General features: G+C 43.4%; 1 protein-coding gene across 1 annotated transcript; it reads right to left on the reverse strand.

Annotated features, from left to right (window-relative positions):
• Positions 1-3,263: 3,263 nt before the first annotated feature.
• LOC144724395 (protein AMBP-like) lies at positions 3,264-19,280 on the reverse strand. The gene is made up of 9 exons (XM_078603484.1): positions 18,933-19,280; positions 16,880-17,022; positions 14,280-14,350; positions 12,911-13,027; positions 9,469-9,570; positions 8,111-8,157; positions 7,464-7,527; positions 5,693-5,860; positions 3,264-4,071 (listed from the first exon to the last, which is right to left on the reverse strand). The coding sequence occupies exons 1-9, from the start codon at positions 19,041-19,043 to the stop codon at positions 3,899-3,901; spliced, it is 996 nt and encodes a 331-aa protein (XP_078459610.1). The 5' UTR covers positions 19,044-19,280; the 3' UTR covers positions 3,264-3,898.
• Positions 19,281-20,717: the final 1,437 nt, after the last annotated feature.

The following is a 20,717-nucleotide window of genomic DNA, read 5'->3' on the forward strand; positions in this document are numbered from 1 at the left end:
CTGCTGATTGGTTTGTGGCACCCTGGAGTAGTGGGACAGGCATCGTAGTTGTCACTTTAGGGTGGGATCGGAGTTGTAGGGTGTTAAAAAGAAAAGCCGCAATATGCTCACTTTCAAGCCATGCACACACGGCGCTTTGTTTGTACCTGGTGAGTTTCCTGCCCACGGAAAGATGTGGAGATGTTCACAATTCCAAGCACGGGGGGCCTTCACCTTACACATTGCTGGTCTCCCACTTTGTCTTGTGTACGCTTTGCATTTGCTCAGTTTGAAATGTCTCGTACACAACTAGTCAGATGATTAGGTAGGCCTTCATGTCGATAAGCTTCGTAAAAAGACAACTCTTAAGGACCGTATACATGAATGGAAAACTTTAAAATCACAGCACCTCTGTGCAATGTGATGTCACTATGTTGAGAACTGCTCTGATAACATATTTTTGGTTCTTTCGGTAAAGTCACGTAGAAGGGAAGTAATAAAATAATAAAAATAAACATTATAAACATTTTAGAAATGCAGAACAGTACCATATTTCAAACTTTAGTTTTTTTTTCTCATGACCTGTAAAATTCATACTTTTCAAAATCAATTGACTCCACGCAGGTGAGCGTCTCAATGCAGGAGCGGAGCTTCCGTTGTGAGTGGTTAAGACGTCGAGGATGGCATCAGACATTTCTGTAGACCCCACTTAGTGCAATCGTGATGATGAGTTATTGACACAAGAGCCTGCGACAAAAACATCCTTATTCTACTCTAAACGTATCTCATTAGCCCAAACTATCCTTGGCTTGAGGTTGTCAAGAACTGCAGTTAATCAACAATGCAGAGTGCATAGACTACCGTTTGCGAATCGCCACGGCAGCTGTGCTTTTAAATCTAGATTGAAAACTAATTTCTTTAAAACACCCCTAATTAGCACAGTTAGCTACGTAAGGTCAATATGCATACAGGTGTATTACGCAGCATATGCACGTCCATATAATTGATTTAAATTCCCTACGTCTGTTTAAATTCACTCGAAGGCCTACTTTAAAAAAAAATACATATTGTCAGCCACATATTGGACTTGTGATCACAATGTTTGACAGATTTAATTGTACCATTTGTAAAACTTAAATCGTGAAATATAATTATATGAACTTCAGCAGAGCTGTAGTGTTAAGTATAATGTCAATTCCATGCTACGTCTTGTTTATAAAAAGCATTTGAAGTAGGCAAGTGTTCAATATTGTGTAGAAAAACTAACTTTATCACATATATATTGTACATACATTTTTATTGACAGATTACGTTGTACAAAATAGAATTTTTTTCCAGGAAATTATTTAATATTATTTAAAGTCGCCATTTCATGTCAAGCAAACTGGCTCGAAATGTCAAAACCTGTACATTTTGCCTGTTTTTACAAAATTGTTTTTTTTTATATCCAACACCAACATTTGTACGTTGTGTGTAAATGTTTTGACTTGAAAAAAAAGTTTATTAAAAAAAAAATCTTAGTTATGATGCTATTAAAGTGGAATGTGTGTGGATGCGCAAGTACAAGGTACGACAGGTAATTTTTTTTATATATATAAAGTTTGTTATTTTAAGTCATTCACTTTTTTGGTGCTGTTTTATTTTGCTAAATGACCCATCAACACAGCATATACCTCGATCTATTTTCATAATCTCTCCTTGCTGTTGTTTCACTGCCACGTGGGAGTTTTTTTTAAGTAAACTCAACGGAGTAATCGTTTCACTGTTGGTTTGTGCATTCTTAAGGGTGTCACGAGTTACACTAACTCCCTCGATACTAGCTTGAGCACTCCACAAATACTGTGTACTTGATCCTATTTAAATACTCGATAAACTTCCCCATAGGGTCATGGGGTCTTTAGGGGGCTGAGCCCCCCCCCCCCACCCAGCTAAACACTTACCTCCACTTGTGAACTGTTATAAAGTCACGGTTTCCATTTATTTAACATTGACTCTTAAGGACCCTACCCTTCCATGTACAGTATGTCGGTAACACATTCCTGCGGAGGGAGCTGGTAGGAACGTTGGGTTGCTCGGTCAATGGCCAGGGTCAATGCGGCGTGGTGTATTCCGCAAATATGGCCGACTGTGAATTCGAGCACAAGCCGGCGTGAGTAGGTTAAACGTTGAGTTGTATAAGGGCACCACGGGGTGACCAGCCCCTCCCCACCCAGCCCCTCCCCACTCAGCCCCACCCCTCCCACCCCCCACCCAGCCCCACCCAGCCCCTCCCCATCCAGCCCCTTCCCACCCTCCCCTCTCCACCCAGCCCCACCCCTCCCATTTTTGGATGTACGACGGACGGACACAATAATCCCCTGTGGGCTGGTGGAACCAGGTGGTTCCTACCAGTATAACCCTCATTCAAATACGGCCGTGCTGCAGGATTGCCCCTAAGTATTGTGTACTTTCCGTATATTGGAGCCGGCAGTAACATGCTTGAACTGGCTCGAGAGACGGGAAGACGAGGACGTGCGTTTGAGAACGTACGCCGATCTGCGAAATCGCACCGTTAAGGAAAGTGGGCTGGGTGAGGAGCTGGTCAAGACTAATTATGGAGTGGCAGGCAAAGGAATGGAACACGCTTGAGACTGGGAGTGTCAACCGCGACGCGCCTCCGGAGGACCGCAGGAGATGGCAATGGCTTCGGGAGTCCTTCATCCAGCAGTGGATGTATCATTGTTGATGATGAACTGTGGTCATATCTCAATGCGCTGCAAGTCATCTAGGTCCTGTATTCTCTTGGGTTTTTTCGGTAAAGTCACGTAGGTAGAAATAAATAATAGAAATAAGAATAGAAATTATTATTTTATAAAATAATTATTTTATTTCTATTATTTTTTATTTTTTCCTTACCGAAAAAACCTAAGTATGAATCCTTGCAGTCACAAAAGCTTCAAATCTAGAATTAAGTTCTGTATCTAACCTTGGGATTTCAGAATCGTTTAGACTGGGGGAATCCGATGAGCCATGAAGCTCTTTTTCACAGATGTCCAATAGGGGCGGGTCATATGCCTCTCTCTGGCGCTCTCCAAGGTTTACTCGGAATTAAATGAGTGGTGATTGCTGGGTCAACACCATTGCCATGAAGCAAAAATGACCGGTACTGTTGTGCTTACTATTTGACTCCAACATGTGCAATGCTGGTCATTGTAGGTGCTCACTAACAGCGCGTCCCACAATAGTCCAGTGCATGTGAGAATAGTTTGTGTTGGTGCATGTGTGTGTGCTTCACAACCAGATCCTTTTGATTAAAAACAAAGTTTATTTTCATTCAAACAGCCTAGACTTGATTGCATTTGAGGGTATGTTAGACTAGGGCTAAGCATCTGCAGAACTCAAGTTCCAAGTAACGGTCTCTCTTACATCAGCTGTTGACGAGAGAGACGCGTGCCACACTTAAAACACACTGCTCTGGAAGAGTTCCAAATTAACACTTTGTCTCATGCCACAATACTGATGATGATGCTGATAGTAATGTTGGTGGCCATGAGAGGAACACACAAACAATGTAAAGATGTTCTTGGTTCTTTCGGTAAAGTCACGTAGAATGGAAATAATAAAAGAATACAAATAAAAGATAATAATGTGAGAATTATTTTATTGGTTTATTTTTTATTATTTTATTATTTCTATTCTACGTGACTTTACCGAAAGAACCATGAAGATGAATCCCTGCAGTCACGAAAGCTTTAAATCGAAATGTAAAGATGTCCCGTGCTTGGCTTTGTGGCTCCTCCAGTTGCCTGCCTCCTTGCAATCGGTCACAAAAGCTCCTTCCTCCAGCCGAATTATTTTGGAATTACTTTATTGGGCAGCTCCATCATCATCATCACCACCACCACCACCACACAACCAACCGCCACCGTCATTGGCAAAGTCACTGCGATATGCCGCAGTGCTTCTCGCACTCCTCCCGAGACCCGAAGCGGTTGGCATTGCCCTTGCACCCGCCGTAGTTGAAGGCGAAGCAGGCGCCCTTGGTGGAGTCGAAGGCCCATGCCGGCTTCCTGGCCTTGCAGAGCCCCACTTCCATGGGCAGCCTGCACGCAGCTGCGTACGAACCACAGAGATCGGGGTGGAGGAGAGAGGTGGGGGGGGGGGTTCATCGTGTAGCCTTTACAGACTGCTGGGGCAAGTGCTGTTAGCGAGCAGCTATGAAGGCCGGCACCTCACACGAGCGGGTGGGTGGTCAGCACCCCACCCCCTCCCCCCGGTGGCGATGTTTTTACGCACCGCGCCAGGTACTCGATTGAGGCTGAGTCGACCTAGGGGAGAGGAGGGCCCAGGACTGGTTCTGATTATCGGTGTTGGTGGCCGTGAGCGGGACTCGAACTCGGTCTCGCCACCGGGTTCGTTGCGCTCACCGCTACCACTGCCGCAGCTGCTTACGCACGCTGTCGTAGTTGCATTCCGACAGGATTTACACACACACACTTGTAGTTCGTTGTTTCGGCGATGGGATTATTGTGGGTTGAATGGGAGTACCACCCACTTACACTATGAGACACCTCCTTTACCAGTGGCAAAATATAGTGATAGGTTTGTACCCTTTCAACTGGTACAACAACTGACACCTTTATACAAGGCATCATGTTTGCATTAACCACAAGACAAGCAGTCAAAATGCAAACAAAAAGAAACAACTCTGATGATGACAGTGCATATCAGTGCATATCATTATCATCATCAGAGTTGTTTCTTTTTGTTTGCATTTTGACTGCTTGTGCTGTGGTTATTGCAAACATGATGCCTTGTATAAAGGTGTCAGTTTTTGTACCAGTTGAAAGGGTAAAAACCTATCACTATACCACCCACTTCTTTCGCAGACATATAGCCAGCAGGGAAAAGTTGGCCAACGTACGGGGGAACCTTGGCGCAGTGGTTAGCGCACTGCGTTGTGAACCAGGCCACCTGAGACTCATTCCCAGCCACGGCCAACATCACATTCCTTAACCCAGAGGTAGGCTGATTATTTATTTTAACCCATTTACCGCATAGTGATTTTCAAAGCTAATAAAAACGTGTCATTTTTTATTTCAAACATTTGATGAAGTGGTGTTTTTTGCTTTAAACAAATTTTCAGGTGGAGTAATTGATGGTTAGAACACAGAGGTAATGTGTGGAGATAATGCACCAGTTCTGGGCTTCCATGAGACCAGCTCTTCCGGGAAGCTGCGTGGGCCATATGCGTTGGTCTGGTGGAGAAAGCACTGATGATGATGAAGCCACTGCGAGCACACTCTGCAGTGTTTCAATGAATTCACCTGCACACGTTGCCTCCTCAACCTGGAGCCATGATCCACTATTGCATCAAACATTGGTGAGAAGTCCCATATGCTGATATATCAATTGAGTGCAATGTCTTAATGGCGACGTAGAGCCTTGTCTATTACAATATTTAACCGTTCCAGGATTTGTAACACGCCATATTCTCCAAAAAAGCTCAGATGGAAACGCGGATGGCACCGATAAAATGTTAACTAAACAGCAGAGAAAATACACGTTTTAGCCTGGTCTTAAACACACTGACTACCTACAACCCACCACGATATGACGGCATGCAGCATACGGTCCTTTGTGCTATACGTGATGGTGTGCTGAACGTGTCTCAATGCTGGCCTCCTGGGTTTCAGTGCCAAGCCATTAGTGGTGTATCCCACTGGGTTTGTACCTTCGGTGCGGCAAGTGCTGAAGCACTCGTTCTCCGTGGCGAACCTGTTCTTGTTCCCCAGGCAGCCTCCATAGACGAAGGACTCGCAGTTAATGGACGTCTTGTTGTAGTAGAACTTGTTGAACATTCCAAAGCACGGGCCGGAATCGGAAGGCAGTAGGCAGAGCTCTGTGGGATCAGGCGTGCTTCGTGTCAACGACCTGACCGGTTAAATTTCGATTAAAATCTTTTGTGACTGCAGGGATTCATTTTCTTGGTTCTTTCGGTAAAGTCACGTAGAATGGAAATAATAAAATAATGAATCATTCAGACTCTGTCTTATCGACAGACCTGTTCTTCACCTGAGGACGGCTGCTTGCGTTGTGGCCGAAACGTCGTGAGAATTATTTTATTATGTTTTATTTTTATTATTTTATTATTTCCATTCTACGTGACTTTACCGAAAGAACCAAGAAAATGACTTGACCGGTTGCTAAGTTCCGTTTTCTTAACCGGTCATTGCAATCTGATTTATTTAACTGGTCAGTGCAATGGCGTACTGAAAGGTGTCAGTAATGATGCCAACGTGATGTGTAAGTTGATACCCTCTTGCTGCAAGAAAGCCTCATTCAACCTTAAGACCGTGTTTCAGTGGGCTCCTGTATTGGGATAAGTGTGTAAACATGGCTTGACCTATGACCTGGATACCCCATAGGAGTTCCAACATCCCACATTCAAAATAATCTCCACTGTTTTGAAGGCCTCTGACCCATTTTCACTCGAGCCAATGTAAACATGTTTGATGTTCTTCTTGGTTCTTTCGGTAAAGTCACGTAGAAGGAAAATAATAAAATAATAAAAATAAAATAATTCTCACGACGTTTCGGCCACAACGCAAGCAGCCGTCTTCAGGTGGAGAACAGGTCTGTCGAGAAATGTTTGATGTTCATCCAGTTCCATAAATGAGTGGCACGTGAGAGAAAACCAGAGTATACCACGGATATATCCCAGAATCCACTGCTCTACTGTCATCTCCTGTACACCCTGCATAAACTTTCAACAGTGTTCAGTTTTTTTAAAATCTGTGATCTCCTCAACACTGGCGATTTTTTTTATAAAGTCAGAGACCGCCAGCATCGCGGTGGTAAAACTGCAACGAGTCACTTTGTCGCCACAAATAAATGGTTATGATACTGACTTGAGAAGCCATTTGCTATTACAAGGCAACAACTTGCCGATTAATTTTTAGTAGTACTAATCACATACCTGCATTTCCCATAAATATGCTAAATTCCTCTTGATATGCAAATTCTTTCGTCAAGGCGCCCTTTCCCCCCCTTCCAACCCAGCTTAAATATATGCTCCAAGCATGGTGCTGTTTCATTCAGACGCTGTCGCCTCGACAGACCTGGTTTTCACCTGAGGACGGCTGCTTGCGTTGTGGCCGAAACGTCGTGAGAATTATTTTATTATGTTATATTTTTATTATTTTATTACTTCCCTTCTACGTGACTTTACCGAAAGAACCAAGAAGAACTTGCCGATGCTTTGTGTAATTGGCTTTGGAACAGCGCATTCCTTGCAGGAATATACCCAGTAAACGTGCAGCGTTGACCCAACGTGTCCATGTTTACTGGGTATTGTGTTTAACGTGGAATTTTGTCTTCACTGTTACCAGCAGATGTAGCTCAGTGTGTTTATGAGTATGTTATTACAATTTTTATTTGCAGCATAAAGTGTATATGTTTTTGAAGAGTTAGGTGGGATATTTTTTTTCTGGGCCTTAATTCACCTTTGTTTTCAGGTTGAAATCCAGAGCCTTCTTCCTCCGCTTCCATAATGGCACGGGGCACTCTCTGTGAAAAATATATAGAAGCAGCTCAAGCATTCAAATAATCTCATTAGCTGTTATTATAAAAAGAAATAGTTATGAAACCTTTGTTCAATGAGCTGATAGGAGAGGCCACTTACAAGGATATTTCAGGACATATATATGACATTCTGTTCTTCTGTCCGTCAAAGGAATACATGACACTTTTACAAAACTACAAAACCGCTCAATCAATCCCTTTGAAATTCATCACACAAGTCATCCACACCGCTTTCCAGATCCGTATAATGTTTGGACAAGATTGGCATTGAAATACTTCTGAAAATGCATTTTTTATTATAAATAATAATGTAATCCTATGTACAAATGCAATTATCATGTGTGTTAGAATACGTGTGCGTGGGTGTTGGTGCATAACATGCATGTCCATTGAGTTTTCATAATTTCTCAAGCACTGTTCGTGCAGTCAAATCCCTTTAAAATCTCAGGTTCCATTAGGACTAGCGAGCCAGCTAATTTCCGTTGTTTTCTTCGTGTTATAATAACACTGCGGAGGCCTTCATCCAGCAGTGGATTGATCATGGCTGATGGTGATGATGATAACGCACCCGATGTGGTACGAGACCCAGTCCATCTTCACCGGCAACGCATTCCTCTGAGAAGAAAATATTCCACATCTCAATCTTATCGCATATACCGCCCAACACGCTGCCGTTGCTGCAAAAAAATATGTAGAGCGTCTACAGTGTTTTCTCTTTGTATCCACGTTACCCGTACGTGAAAGATTAAGCCATGCTTGGTGCAAATGAGCTGTAACAAAGAACACAACTCATTCTGTGGTGCAATTATCCAGTAAAATGACGGCACCATTAATTGCCGGTGTTGGTTATATATCATTGAAGGAAGACCAAACGAAACACACACACACGGCTCTCATCTTGCATACACCGTGTGCACGTGTGGTCTGTGCTGTTTGACATGACTTTGAAGCTGTGTCAATGAGAAAAAAATGCTTCAAAGTTACGTTCGAGGTGGTCGATATGACACTGTCGTGACGTCCGGCGACATCCCTTCTACAACTTAACACATAATACTGGTAGGAACCTCCTGGTTACACCAGCCCACAGGGGATTATTGTGTCCGTCGTGCAGGGAGGGGCCTGGTGGGGAGGGTGGGGCTGGGTGGGGAGGATGGGGGGGGGGGCTGGGTGGGGAGGGTGGGGCTGGGTGGGGAGGGGAGGGTGGGGAGGGAGGGGCTGGGTGGGGAGGGTGGGGAGGGGCTGGGTGGGGAGGGTGGGGAGGGGCTGGGTGGGGAGGGTGGGGCTGGGTGGGGGATGGGAGGGGTGGGGCTGGGTGGGGAGGGGCTGGTCACCCCGTGGTGCCCTTATAAAACTCAACGTTTAACCTACTCACGCTGGCTAGTGCCCGCCCTCACAGTCGGGCATATTTGCGGAATACACCACGCCGCCGTTGACCCTGGCCATTGACCAAGCAACCCAACCAGCTCCCCCCCGCAGGAATGTGTTTTGGACCAGCCGTGCACTAACTCAACACAGTCATCAATTATATACTGCCTTAAACATAAAAATGTGTAACAGGCGATGTTTCAGGCAATGGTCCTTCTTTATAGCACAGAACCATACACTGCACGTATATTACTGAACTTGATAACAAGCAATCGAGTGGGTGGGTGAGTGATTTGGATATTGACCTGTGATAGCAAATGGAAAATAAGAAGACGCCTACAACTTTGTGCATGTACTAGTGACATCGGTGCACTGTAAAATGGTGCCTGACTGTGGATTTTGAATTGTCATGTTCTCAAGAACAAAGATTAAAATCCACATTTGGACAGGCCCGATAAGACACACCGCCTCGGTGTGAATCTACAGGGTAGGAGCTGTTTGTTGTCTTGGGTTGCATGTTCCATTGATAGTACGGTTTTTAGTGCCAACTCCAATTCTCACCATCATTAGCGAGCACGAAGATCTGCTCATCGGTCAGGCCTAGCTCCAGGCAGAGGCTTCGGAATTCATCCATGAGGTCGTCTCTGATTTCCTGGGTCCTGGCTATGACAAGAGACACACATGAACATGCACATTAATCATCATCATTCCCGACTGTCTTTATGTCCTGACTTAAGACCGTCCTCCTCTCGTCTGCTGCTACATAGGTACAGCATAAAACAAAAAGAGTCCATGATTTTCCCCCAGCCATGTAACCCTCTATCTCCAAAACGAATGATCACCTCTCCCGTTCTTTTGCTGGTTGCATAAACAATTGGGCAATTGTTGGCACCGGCTCACCGTGTGGCTACCTTCCTGCTTGTCTGTGGTTCCTTGTGCCTCCGGGTCGTTCTCTCTCTCTCCTCGAGAACGAGCAAAAATACTGCGCTGTGCGTTACAAGTTGAAACTATTTGTATTATTATAGATGTTGCCTCAATCATTACACATTCACCGGATGAACTACAGGGCATTTAATCTTCTCACATACACACTTTGACAACCTCGCACACATAACTACAACAGAACATTTACCTTTACTGAAAGCAAAGCCATCCAAGATGCTATTCATCTGTGGAATCTTGGTGCCATCAAGATAACCAACAGCCATTGTCTATCCACTCCTGGATGGAAGGCCTCACAACACCATCTGCCATCCCTCGCAGTGTTGCGACGCCAGAATCCATCTCACTCCTGCACAACATCTCATCTCATTGCTCATTCTCCACAGTTGTTATTCTCTCAGGTGCGTCCCCTCCGTCGGCTGTCACTCTGTCATCAGTCCTGTTCAGCAGGCATTATTCATTCTTATGGTATGTGCTGCCCACACAAAATCACACTTTAGGATTGTTCATGAACTGATATGACGTGTGGTGGTGGTGGTGAACAATTCCATAGTTCAGTTTTGTTTAGCTGACGCGGGCTAGAAATCCCCAACAGAGCAGGTGAATGACCATTCCTTGACCGACTAGACAAACCTTTCAAATCAACCTTGCTTTACCTGGATAAGCAACCCTTGCAGTCCCGTACTGATGCACTCTGCTCTGGCTGTAAACTTCACATGGTAGTGCACAGATCTGGCTATCAAATATGCTAGGGTTTCAAATAAAACTTTACCCCCCCCCCCCCGTGCACTAGAAGCAATCGTTGAGACTTGAGTGAACTTCTGAACCTGCCTTAATGTGCAGGCCACCGAGTAGTTGATTTTTTTTATGTGCCTTGTCATAAGTCATCCAGGCTGTTAAAGATCACACTTTGATCGACGATTTTAAAATCAAGGCGCATTACGTGACTGAAGCTGTGATGAAAAGATGTAAGCAAATTGCTGTCTCTTTGTTCGTCAATAATTAATTGGTATTCAAAGCAGGTGAGAGCCATGTGACCTAGGTTTATGGGTGTTTTGTGTTTTCTATGTTTTTTAATTGGGTTTTTGCTCGTCAATAATTCATTAATATTCAAAGCAGGTGAGCGCCATGTGACCCAGATTTATTGAGGTTTTTTTTTACAAGGAGCTCGATCACAAAGCAATACAGTATATATGTAAACTAACAGTTTAAATAACAAAAGGCATAACGAAACAACACAAACAACACTTAATAAATATTGGCAATTGACTGTATATATATATAACTTTCATTACAATGTATACGTCTCAGCTATATTGGTTATAATGTAGTTCTGGTATATAATATAATATGATGTAATGTTTTATTTGTTCATCAATCACCAATAATGTAATAAATGTTTGTATCTCAAACAAACGATGTTTTTTTAATTAACCTTGGCACATGTAAATGAGTAATTGTTTAGGAGTAGAATTAACTGGCTAAACATTAAAACTTTACTGCAAGACGTCTCTGCCTTTATGTTTCTCTTGCCATGAATGACAAAAAAATCCTTCCTTGACTCAAATCTGAGAATGAAAATGTTGAATATTCTGGCTATTAAAGATATACTGTATAATTACTAATTTAAACGTTTTCTTTTTCTGATGGCCTTTCAGCTATTGAACCTTTGGCACACATGCAATTACCGGGAAACTCGCATGACGTATAGTACATTAGTCGTACGCACCACCCCTAATGAGCACAAAGGTTTTCACGTTATCTTGGGGACAGAGTTAAACATTGCACCTGTTAAATAGCACCTATCATTCTTACGACAAATTTGCACACATTTTGGCTGAGTGTGACCTCAGGAATGTATAAATATTTTTTCAATTCCCCACCACCAAAAATCACCCAGAATCCACCTGATGCCATTGGATCTCAGAAGCTAAGCAGGTTTTGGCCTGGCTATTGCTTTGACAGGTGACCACCATGCACCATCAAGGCTATGGGGCTACCTGGTGGGCAACAGAGGGCAGTGAGTAAAATTTTTGCTAAAATAATGTACGGTACGAACTGCTATCCTTCCACATCTACGCTCCCTGCCTTCACTAGCCCACACCTACCAGCACAACGTGTGGCTAAATAACCCCCCACAACCCAAACGCCTGGGGAGGCCTTCATCCAGCAGTGCACAAGCGTTGTTCCGCTGCGAGAACACATCTCTCCTGTTGCTGCATAGTTCTAGTGACTTATTGTCTCTAGGCGAGTGCAATTTAAGATCATGTTGCTCTATATAAGGTCTTAAGTGGGCTAGCTCCACGTCATATTCAAGTGCTAATTCAATCATATTGACCTATAAGGTCCTTAAGATCTGCTAGTGGTGCCCTTATATGAATGCCTCGATTTTGATTACGTTTTGTGGCGATTGGGCGTTGACTGTGGTGGCCCCAAGTTGTAGAATCCCGTACCTGCGGAGACCAGGTTGTCCCACAATGTTGATATATTTAATTCCCGATTAAAACACATTTTTCAAATAAAAATATTTTTTCTAATAAATTTTGTTCTTCTCTGGTCCTTATTTTGTCACCCGTTTCTGTATTATCTTTGTCCTTTTCATAGCATGGCACCTTGAGACATCGTGAAAGATGCCTAATCAGTGCAAACTATTGTTGCACCTCATTAGACCTCCTTTGCCAGTACCAAAATATAATAGGGTTTTTCCCATTTTTTCTGGCAACAAAACTGAAACCTTTTTACAAGGATTCATGTCTGCATTAACCACAATACTTGCAGTTAAAATGCAAACAAAAACACACTGTGATAAAATATGCATTGTCCTTGAAACTGATTGGTCCACACTAGAGACGGCTTTCTTTTGAGCCTCGACCCAATTGGCGCTCGACCAGAGGACGCCAAAAGGCGTACAGCTCAAAGACAATGCACTATCAAAGTAATGAGGGCTCGGGGTGAGCATCTACATCTAATGATGTAGATGCTCACCCCGAGGGGAAAACCCCTATTATTATTGTTGCACTGTTAAATTATGCATGTGCAGGTGTAACGTGTGATCACCCACACATCAAGCGCAGGACCTTGACAGATTTGTCGGACTCCTTGTAGGCGTACATCACGGCATACTCATTGTAGTTTGTGCGCACCACGATCATGTTCATGTGGATCGGCTTCTTCCATGCTGCAACAAAAAAGCAATGACGATGGTCAGAGTGCATCAGGGGTTAATAGAGAAACCACGAAAGTAGAAAATAACAACCGTTTGAATGGGAATTATTTCTTCTCGTGTATGGCAAGGTGAAATTTGCAACGGAATATGTGTGTGTGCATATGGAGGTTATTGAGTCATTCAATAGCCAATGTGGAGGCTTGGTGGTTATCGGTGATGTCGCCTCCGAATCGACAGTGTGGGCAAATTCACGGCCAATATCATCGACATCCACCAATGGGAATAATTTTGTCTGCTGCAAAGAATAGCACCATAATATTGTGCATTTAGATTTTGACGTGACATTTTTTGTTCTTACGTAGTTTTACTTTAGTTTTTTCCCACTAAGTATGTACACAGTACTGTATTGACAATATATTTTACTAACATCTGTGTTGTAAAAAAATATCACCTTGATGTAATGTTGTAAAAATAACCCTCATTTTATAACTTAAACCCCTATACCCCCTAGTAAATCCAATGCCATGCAGGTTGTGTGGGGCTGTTTGACTATATTTAACCATGCAGGTTCAGTGCAAGTTGGTGAATGGTGGGGTGGCCCAGGTCGAGTTCACGAGCCACGATGTTAGTCGTGGTCAGGAATCTCACTGAAGTTGCCGGTAATATCAGTCACCATTGCACAATAAAGTAACAGTTTAAATTATACATTGACATTTCACTTTAGAATTAGCATTTCATCAAATCTCACACGCATTTTTTTATTCAGTTGAAATATCACTTGCCACTAATTTTAGCCGTTGCCAGGAATTAAACTCAGGTTACCAGGTTCTAAATTGAAAATAATTTCTTTAGAACTGCTTTTTGTGTTTAGTTTAGCACGATTGGCTACGTACGGTACAAAATAAGTTCAATATACAGTAAAACCTTGGATTGCGAGTAACTTGGTCTGCGAGTGTTTTGCAAGTCGAGAAAAATTTTTAAATAAATAATAATTTGATAAACGAGCGAGGTCCTGGAATACGATTGGCACGTGTAAACGCATTGTCTGCCGAGCGTCACGTGATCACAACTGATATACGAGTGCTTTGATATACGAGTGCTTTGGATTACAAACACGTTTCCAGAACGAATTATGCTCGCAATCCAAGGTTTTACTGTACATAGATACAGGTTCATAATGCAGTATGCAAAGCACTGCGCCAGGACTCCGATCACTACGTTCAAAACTCATGTGACAGATCATGAGATGTGTGGGCAAACGCACTCATAATTGTGAAAAACCTCCCGTTGGCGACCATGTTCAACGTGGACGTCCTCTGGTGACACTCCCCTTCTCTGTTTAAACAACAGGAAACACGTGTTCATTCCAGGCATACTATAACTCATCAGCCACATCGATCCACTGCTGGATGAAGGCCTCCCCAAACCATCACCATCTCTGGCTGCCCTGTGATGTAACAAGCATATATTTTTGATTTAAAGCTTTCGTGACTGCAGGGATTCATATTCTTGGTTCTTTCGGTAAAGTCACGTAGAAGGGAAATAATACAATTCTATAAATATAAAACAATAAAAATTCTCACGACGTTTCGACTGCAACACAAGCAATCATCATCAGGTGTGAAACCCACAGCAAGAAAATTAGAAAAAAAATTGTTATTGTTTTATATTTATATTTTTTTTATTATTTCCCTTCTACGTGACTTTACCGAAAGAACCAAGAATATAAATCATATAATTGTTTTATTATGCTCGTTTGCCCAAGAAAGCCTCACTGAGTTTCATGGATATTTTTCAGTGCGCTCTTGCCAATTGTTTTTGCAGTAGGGAAGGCGATGATTGTTTTATATATTCTAATTGAGTAATTTGTTCAAACTTGAACCATAACGCCGGCACGTAATGCCCGCCTACTCTTGCGAATGACATTACTGGATCTGCAACGTCCACTGCCAAGCAGACTGTGCGCATACTATGTAGTTAATAGACCCGCAGTAATTTACAGGACGGCCGCCAATTTCGAACCGTGAACCTCTGCCAACGTACGACCTCTGGCCAACGTCACTACCCCAACCAAGGACGTACAATACACATTACTTTAAACTATCACGATCAAGTTAATTTAACGTTCAATTTCATGCATGTAGATTTTATTAAATCCTTTATATTAAGTTCGCTTGCTTGCTTGCGTGCTTGCTTGCTTGCGTGCTTGCTTGCTTGCGTGCTTGCTTGCTTGCTTACGACCGTGCAAATCTTTCGGTCGTTTTTTAACCCACTTCCCGTGATCCAATCGAGCTGACATTTTCCACACAGACTCGTTGTGCGAGACAATTAATGTTCGTGAAAAAAAATGCAAAAATTTTACACTTTTTAGGCAAAAAATTTTTTTTTACATATATTCAAATAGAACTCATTCATGGCTTTGGCTGAACGTGACAGTATAAGAGCCCAGAGCGAAACCTTCCACAGGCCGTGGCGGAGTAGCGCAGTTGGTAGCGCCCTCGCTTCCCATGCTAAAGGTCGCGGGATCGATCCCCGCGTCCTCCACAGGCGAATATATTTTTAATCCTTTATATTAAGTTCGCTTGCTTGCTTAGGACCGTGCAAATCTTTCGCTCGTTTTTTAACCCACTTCCCGTGATCCAATCGAGCTGACATTTTCCACACAGACTCGTTGTGTGTGACAATTAATTTTCGTGAAAAATAATTTCCTAAATTTTACACTGTTTAGGGAAAACAAATTAAATATTTAATTACTAATTGCTTAATACTGGCAGACAATCATCTGACCCATAGGTGGCAGCCATCTCAAGCCAGAGGACGAGAGGACTCTAGCCGCCACGCATATAAAGGATTTAGAGTGAAAAACTTTGTTTTTACGGGTTTACTTGTTTTAACTTGCACTTCGCGCTGTTTCTAATGCCACCACTGCAACCTCACGGTTTATGAGCACGGTTGGCTACGTACGGTGCAAGATTTTTTTTTATATATATATACTTGCAAGAATGGGTTTTTTGTTGTTATTGTTGTTGTGGCGGACAGTGGTTGCAGATGAAAATGAAACGGTGGTATTTTCTCGTTTTATGCAACTCGTCGACTAGGAGGTTTTCAGTCACAGGAGCGCCAAAACCGGCGGCGGCTTCATCAGCCGAGTTTTGATATCGACAGCTGCCTAACAAAACTGGTCTTGCGAGGGTCCACAGCATTAGTGTAGTTTTGACGCTGTGCTCGCATTTCAGTCATCGATTAGGCGTGATAGGGTAGGTGTGTTTACAGTAGGAACACCCCTGGTGGATATATTGGCAGGTAAACCGATTGTTTTAATTAGCAATTAAAAAAAACAGGTGACATTCTACACAGGGCAAACCGTGAATGCAATTTCTCCTTAAACTACATATTGTCGTGCAGGCAGACAGTAATGTTGCCCTAATGACTGTTAATTTAATACATTAGTGATGTTTCAACTAATAAAACCCAATTGTCTTATTTCAATTCCAAGATATGGAATCGATCGTCTGGATGGATAGAGTCGACTCCATTTCAAAATAAAATCCATTATTCAGGCATGGACTTCTCATCCCACTTAGAATTTAGCTTTCTGATACCGTATTACATGGCACTATGGACCAAAACCCTGCAGTGTGACCTTGTTAAAAAGCCAGTTATGCTATACAGACAAGTATTAAACACGGGACAGAGTGATCCGATGTTGTGCATCATACATTTTGGCCCAAGCGCTGAATTTTGGGCTACGAATTTCGAGAGAAGCTGGGGCAAAGCTGGGGGGTTGTGGGGGGAGTTTGGCCCCTTCCCGTTAGCCCCCGCAGCTACCACGGGTAGCAGCAGTGGGTTGCCGGGGTACGTTACCTGGCCTTGGTGGAGGTGACGGTGAACGTATCCTCCCCCTCCCCGGCCATGATTTCAAAGGAGCCGCCCCGGTGCTTCTGCACGTGACCGGGCAGGTACTGGCAGTTGCCGGCTATGGACACCACGTACCATTTCCCCAGGAACTGCGCGCAAGCATCCGCACGCAGGCAAACAACAACAAGAGCAGCAACAAACAGCCGCCATTCGCCACTGAGTGGCAAGTGATGTCACCACAGCGCTTGTGCCAGGCTAGGTGCACCTTGAGTCCATCACGTCGTGGACGTGTGGAACTTTATCTCGCTACTGGCAAGGAGGTCGAGGTCATGGCACACACCCGGGTTAACTTCCGTAGATGACTGGCAGAATCAAAATCTTTCGTTACACTGGAAGAATCTGATGAGCTATGAAGCTCTTTTTAACAGATGTCCAATCATAGACGGCACCGCCTTTGCTCCGGACTGCCCAGGTGAGAGCACACACACACACATGCGCAGCAGGCACAGGTAGCCACAAATACAGGTGGCCTCACCCCCGCTTGCATTTGATTCAACTGCTTGGGGCAAGTGTTGTTTGCGAGCACCTATTATCATATGTATGTTGAACTTCTTTCGCGCCGTATGTAGCCAACCGTGATAATCGGCGTTGTGGCTGTCATTGGTAAAGGATGCTTGGGAGTGGTGAGACCATCAACCATGCTCATTGCTGCCTTTCTCGCGCTCTCTCTTCAAGCTGATTTAGCAGACCATATTATAGCAGCTACACACTTTAGGCCGAGTTGACCTACGGGCAGTGCTAGTATACATGAAATATATATATGATGCTACAATCAGCACTCCAAATGCGGGTTTCGGTCTGAATACAGTTGTAATTTACCCACTATTTTTGACACTCGTGATTAAAATGTATTTGAGCTCAAATTCAACAATGCCATGAAAGTCACGAGCGATTTAGATGCACCTTGCACAATATGTCACGCGAACTGTTGGGCTATGTATTTAGCTCGGGCCTTCTTCCATCTTAACTGCAGTGTTATAGCACAGAACGAGGTACTTTGAACTGCTGATTAACAATTAGATCGGTTGTCCAATCTGACGCTTTAAAAACTTTTTTTCATTTTAAACGAAACGAAGACTACATAGTATAGCCGTGCATATTACACAATCCCCCTTAAGAAGCCGTGTAACATACCTATGCATTTTATTAAGTTTTGCCTTGAAATTTCATTTTTCGCGCAAGGTAAAATGGTCAATACCCAATGCAAGCTTATATGGTGCACTGACTACAAATAACAAAAGTAACGCACTTGTAAACATTTAATTACATAGGCAATTGTGACCAAGTGACTTAGTTACAAGTTTAATAATGTTTTAGGCTCTAATAAGAAGCCAAAATTGTACACAAACGTAGTCTACGCTATGCTTATACTGTAACTAGAAAATTCCATAAGCCAACATTTCTGCAGTTGGGTCGCCAAAATATTATGCCCCGGAGATTCATTATTTTCACTCGTAGGGTATCAACCAAACATTCTGAATTGCGTATGTCGCTTACTCAACACCTTAACCAGGCGCCGGCAACAAACATAACAAAATGAGCCTCTTATTTTCGATTTCGCTAAAGATCTCAATTTAACACATAAGCTTTCGACCAATATCATCCATAATAGATGGTTTTTGTGGGGGGGGGGGGGTTAGGTCGCGTAAATATATAAATGTGTCGTTCTCTATAAAGAAAATATCTCAATATTTGAAGAGCATGCACAGAATGCAGTGTGAATGGCGGTGTCACGAAGCAGTTCCTTAAAGAGCCGCAGGTTGGCGACCACATGGCCTAAACTATGACCCCGCAATCGGTGAACCGAGTATTTCGCCTCCTGTTGCGTCTGACCCTAAAGCAAAATAGCGAGCAGACGAAGCTTCACAACCTGGTCACAAGTACAATAAACTCTCGTCATTGTTAGTCGTAACGGGTATGTACAATTAGGAACGAAATAACTCGACGAAAAATGAACACGGTATGCCAGCAGATCGGCCGGCCAGCCAGCCCAAGTTACCTTGGTCACGTCAAAGTTCTCCTGGACTTGAATCTCATCTTCGCTGGGGTCCGTGGGCGATGCGTCCACATAGAACACAACCCCCAGCAGCAGGCACAATGCGAGCTTCATGTTTTCCTGGTGGCTTTGCAAGCCCTTTGCTCTCTGGCTCTCTTGCTTCGCTCTGGCCTGCTTGCTTGCTTGCTGCTTGCTTGCCCTCTGTGCCACCGCCCGCAAATGTGTGTCCGGTGGGCACGTTCACAAGTCACCCACCCACCCAGCCACCCACCCACGCTGCGCCAGCATGCCGCGCGTTATCGGCAGCACCGTCAGCATGTAGTTGATCGGTGCACAGGGCATGTTTGTGAAAGATTGCACGGAATTCTTTGTGCCTTGTGTGTGATGCAGCGGTTTGGCATTCCACAGTGTTGTTTTTCTTTCTCCCATGTGTTTGCGCGAATGCGCTTTGCACGTGACTTTGTTTACGTCAATAGTCATCAGTTCTTTTACAATGATCGTGATGACACTCGTGTTTATCCTTGGTACCGCGGTTAGCGCTTTGTTCTATGGACCTGGCGACCTGGACTGAAGTTGAATGGCATTGCTAACATTGCCCCCCCCCCCCCCCCCCCCCTGCAATGACCAGTAATGTGCAGTAAAATTACAGCCACCATGACAAAGGAGCTGTGCAAACATGTCATGTTATTTTTTATATCCTGTGATGGGGATTATACAAAAAATCTTCCAATGTTTTTCCTGTTCAAAGTAGCATTTTGTTACGTTCCAATTTTTTTCTGGCTCTTGTTATTTTCTGTTCCATTCCCCAGGTTTCTTGGAAAGTTTATTTTAAATTCCTTAAAAATTATTGGAATGAAAACAAAGAAAGCGTTCATTAGTGTCCCAGCAGTAAACATGACTACCAATGGCATGGGCTGCTCAGAGCACGTGACAATGTCTGATGCACCACGCTGTGCACGATAAATAATAACAAGAGAAACATTCTCAATAACAAATTGTCGATTTTAAACCAACAATACTCGTCGACCTTTATTTATGAAGTTCAACGCACCTCATGATTCCCAAGGTTGATAAAGCATGCTTGAAGGTTAAAATAGCCAAAGGCTCCCATAAGGGGCCGTCCATAAATGACGTCACGCACCTAGGGGGGGGGGGGGGGGGTCAGACATTTGTGACGATGTGTGACGAGGAAGGGGGGTTTGAGAAATGTGACGTCACATCAAAATGTGCAACTTTAAATAAATCTAGACAACACGTTCTACATAATTAAATATACTTTTTAATACATGTTTTCTCCTACAACATCAGAGTGCAGCGCCACATTAAATACGCACTACAATGACAATAGTTTAAAGCGATTTGAAGCATTTTTGGGGGGGGGGGGGCAGAGCTTTGTGACGTCACATTTGAGAGGGGGGTCTGACTTTTTGTGACGCTGTGTGACGAAGGGGGTAGGGGGTCAAAAATCGCGTGACGTCATTTATGGACGGCCCCTAAGGTTATTTTTACACTTAACATACTGTTGAATTTGTGGATATGGGAGTGTTATTGCCAGATACCATTATCTGCACCAATCAGCAAAAAGAACTCCCAGACAATCCACATTGCTATGTGCAGGTAAACGCAGATAACATTGTGAAATTTCTGCCAATTCCGAATGAATTCTCTTATATTCATGATAATAAAATGTATTTAGACTTGCCAGGGGACACTTATGGGTGACTCAACCATAGATAAACACAACCAATTAAATCAAATTTGCACCATTTGCATGTCATTCCTTTTTCT

The sequence above is a fragment of the Lampetra planeri genome, chromosome 20, assembly GCF_965212315.1.
Source record: "Lampetra planeri chromosome 20, kcLamPlan1.2.h2, whole genome shotgun sequence".
In the NCBI taxonomy this organism is placed as follows: domain Eukaryota; kingdom Metazoa; phylum Chordata; class Hyperoartia; order Petromyzontiformes; family Petromyzontidae; genus Lampetra; species Lampetra planeri.